This window comes from Salvia splendens, chromosome 7 (assembly GCF_004379255.2).
Source record: "Salvia splendens isolate huo1 chromosome 7, SspV2, whole genome shotgun sequence".
Taxonomy (NCBI): Eukaryota; Viridiplantae; Streptophyta; class Magnoliopsida; order Lamiales; family Lamiaceae; genus Salvia; species Salvia splendens.
Window position 1 is genome coordinate 32086829 of NC_056038.1, and position 3079 is coordinate 32089907.

Genomic DNA, 3079 nt, shown 5'->3' on the forward strand with positions numbered 1-3079 from the left:
TGAATAGTTAATGGATGAGATGATTAAGAAATGGATAAGAGATGGAGGGTTGCGCCAGCCGGTGTTATCTCTTAGTTAAGAGATGAAGTGAAAAGTATAGTGAGTCCATGATTAGTTAAGAGATGAGACGGTTAAAAGCGGATCACAGATGGTGTATAGTTTTTCACTCGACTAATATTTCAATGGCCGAAGATTAGACCTTTTAACAAAAATTAATAGGTCGATCAAAATCCAGCCCTCCATTCCATAGCTCAACCGTAAAGGGAAATCCATTCTCCTTCCTTCAATTCAACGCTCAATTTTTCTCATTTGTTAGGAAATTAAATACGACCATCATCTTTGAATCTCCTTCTTGTTTGTTGTCGGCCCACTTTCTCTCCGTGGAAATAATCATGGACTCGGATTTCTGGACGATGCGCCTCGCCGCCGCCAAGAGGCAGTTCAATATGCAGAGCAATCATCACTCTCAGTTGGGTTTGTTGAAAATATTTGTGTTGAAATGTTTTCTGATCCTTATTATTTTGTTGAATCTTATGTTCATTTTTTTAAATTAAAGATCGGTTTAACGTCGAAGATTTTGTCGGTGAGGAAGAGGCCCAGCCCGATTATCCTTGCCCGTATTGTTACGAAGAGTTGGATATAGCATCCATTTGCTCACATCTGGAGGCCGAGCACTCGTATGAATCCAAATCCACCGTGAGTTTCTTTTATTTTCTAGATATCTTTTGTGTATTTGATAATTTTGTTTACGAATTACACGAGTTGCTATTATTTTCTTGGTGGATTCGATTCATTTGTTGGAAAAAGTTGAGGTCTTTGGAGTGTTTTTGCCCAAATCCTCGATCTTGCTTGTGAATTTTGGTAATCCTCTTCCATACAAGCATGTTGCCAATTAATGGAAATGTTTGGTGAATGAGTGGACAAAGTTGGAGTTTTTAAGGATATTTTAGGAATCAGAATATTTAGTTTAATTTTGGCAAGTTCTGTGGTCTTGTCTTTTGTTTGAGTTTTAGTTCCATGGATGATGGATTTAGTTGTCCTGGATTGTTTTCAGATAACTGTAGAGTAGAGTATCATTGTTACAGTGTATAGCACTCTTTCATATTTTGATATCTTCTCTAATGGTGTTTGGAAACTAATGGTGTGAATTCGACTTACCAACTTGTCTGTTGATGCCATGTTTTACTCCCGCATCACTTATTTAGGCTGTGTAGTTGTATTGAACATAAAATACCTTGCTTCTAAATTCAATGGGAAAGAGAGTAGAAATCACCCACCAATGAGTACCCCTAATCATTCAAAACCAACCTTCCTCACCCGTTATAACTCCGCCAACTTGACAAAAAACTTTTAAAATAGTTATATTGATCGACTCTTGCTGACTTTGGTGCTGCAGCATGAGAGGATACTTGTCTCCATGCAGAAAAATGTGAGGTATGCATTGTTTCTGTGAATCCAGGATCGAGGATAAAGAAGCATACCCTTGTAGTCCTGCACGACCAGTTAGTTGTTACAATATTAAGTGGCATAAGAAACAATCGATGGTTAAATATATCAATTTGCTCAGCCAACCATTTCAACTACACTAAAATCTCAAAAATAGTGCATACAGATTACATATCTATGTAAAATCTGGCGGTCCAAGCTCGCAGTTATCTCACCGATATATCCTGATTCTAATTGAATCTTTCTTGCTTTAAAAAATTATATACTACCTCTTGAACTATTTTATCATACAACATTTGCCCTTTCTTGCAGGTTTGTCCTGTTTGTTCAGTTAAAGTTGCCAGTGACATGATAAGTCATCTCACATTGCAGCATGGACACTTGTTCAAGATATCCTTATTTTGAAATTACCGTTGTTCGTATTTTTGTTTCGATTGTGAAAATGGTTTTGATGTCTTTAACCAACAGCTACATGCACCGTCATGGCCGGTTGCGTAGAGTTCCCTTCCCCAATAGTCAACCGCTCTCGCTGCTGGGGAGGGATCTCAGAGAGGCCCATTTACAGGTGCTTCTAGGAGGCAGTGGGTTTCGATCGAGTAGTGCAGCTTTGTCTACTGCTGTTACTGATAATCTCCTCTCCTATCTTGTTTTGAACTTCCCTACAATTGAAAATGATGATATTTCAAAATCTTTGATGTCAAGTTTAGAGGAAAATTCTGCCAAAAATGTGGCACCTCAGCATATGTGGAAATCAAGGTAGCAATCAAATTTAGATTTTTCAAATAAAATTTCCTGATGTGGCTCTGAGTTGGTAACCTGTTTGTCTTAAAAAGTTCACTAATTTGTCATATTTGAACTACTTGCAGTTTTCACTCTTCCTTGAGTTGCGAAGAGCGGGAACAGAGAATGAGACAGGCAGCTGGAAGAACTGTTTTCGTGCAAGATCTGCTCACGTCGACTCTATTAGCTGATCAGTGAATGCGGTAAGCTTGACCGCTGCGGTAAAGCATATTATATCTTGGCTAATACTATGATTTTAACAATCTCAGCTTATATTAACTGAAACTGAGCTGTGGTTTCATGAAAAAGTCTCAGTAGGTTAAGATGTGACTATTTTGTTGCTTCATGTATAAGTATATTCGAAAGTAAAGAGGGATGTGAGGAAATGGTTTCGAACAAAGTGTATATTAATCTGGGCAAGGAATGGTTGAGTTCACAGTGTAATTTTATGTTCATTGGTTTAGGAAGTGAGTTTTACTCTTTTTATGTAATGAAACATGATTTTTATGCAATTTTACATTCCGAAAATGTTAAAACTGAAGCGCTAGTATGTCAATTATGGTTCAACATGCATGTCTAGTTGAAGCCGCAACGCAAGAAAAGTGGACAGAATGGGCCGTCCGTTGCCGAAGGGCGGTAGATTTTCTGTATCAAAATTTAAGCGCTCGCTCCCAAGGCGTACCGTACCTATCCTTGTCCACTAGTAGTAACAATTGTAAAAAATATTTTTAATTAGGGCTTCACAACATTAGGAATGGAAAAAATCGCCCCAAAATTCAGTGCAACTCATTGTTTCCACACACATCAGCATTTTAAATTCTAGCTACATTTTATTTCACCATTTTTTATATTA

The 3079-nt window shown here is 37.7% G+C and overlaps 1 protein-coding gene across 1 annotated transcript; it reads left to right on the forward strand.

Annotated features, from left to right (window-relative positions):
• Window positions 1-224: 224 nt before the first annotated feature.
• On the forward strand, window positions 225-2738 carry LOC121742688 (protein DEHYDRATION-INDUCED 19 homolog 4-like). Its single transcript, XM_042135909.1, has 5 exons — window positions 225-474; window positions 557-696; window positions 1759-1836; window positions 1919-2202; window positions 2313-2738. The coding sequence occupies exons 1-5, from the start codon at window positions 393-395 to the stop codon at window positions 2422-2424; spliced, it is 696 nt and encodes a 231-aa protein (XP_041991843.1). The 5' UTR covers window positions 225-392; the 3' UTR covers window positions 2425-2738.
• Window positions 2739-3079: the final 341 nt, after the last annotated feature.

Coding starts and splice junctions, on each gene's coding strand:
- LOC121742688 (XM_042135909.1), top strand. CDS start 393: ATGGACTCGGATTTCTGGACGATGCGCCTCGCCGCCGCCAAGAGGCAG. Junction 475..556: donor CAATCATCACTCTCAGTTGG/GTTTGTTGAAAA, acceptor TTTAAATTAAAG/ATCGGTTTAACGTCGAAGAT. Junction 697..1,758: donor CGTATGAATCCAAATCCACC/GTGAGTTTCTTT, acceptor CCTTTCTTGCAG/GTTTGTCCTGTTTGTTCAGT.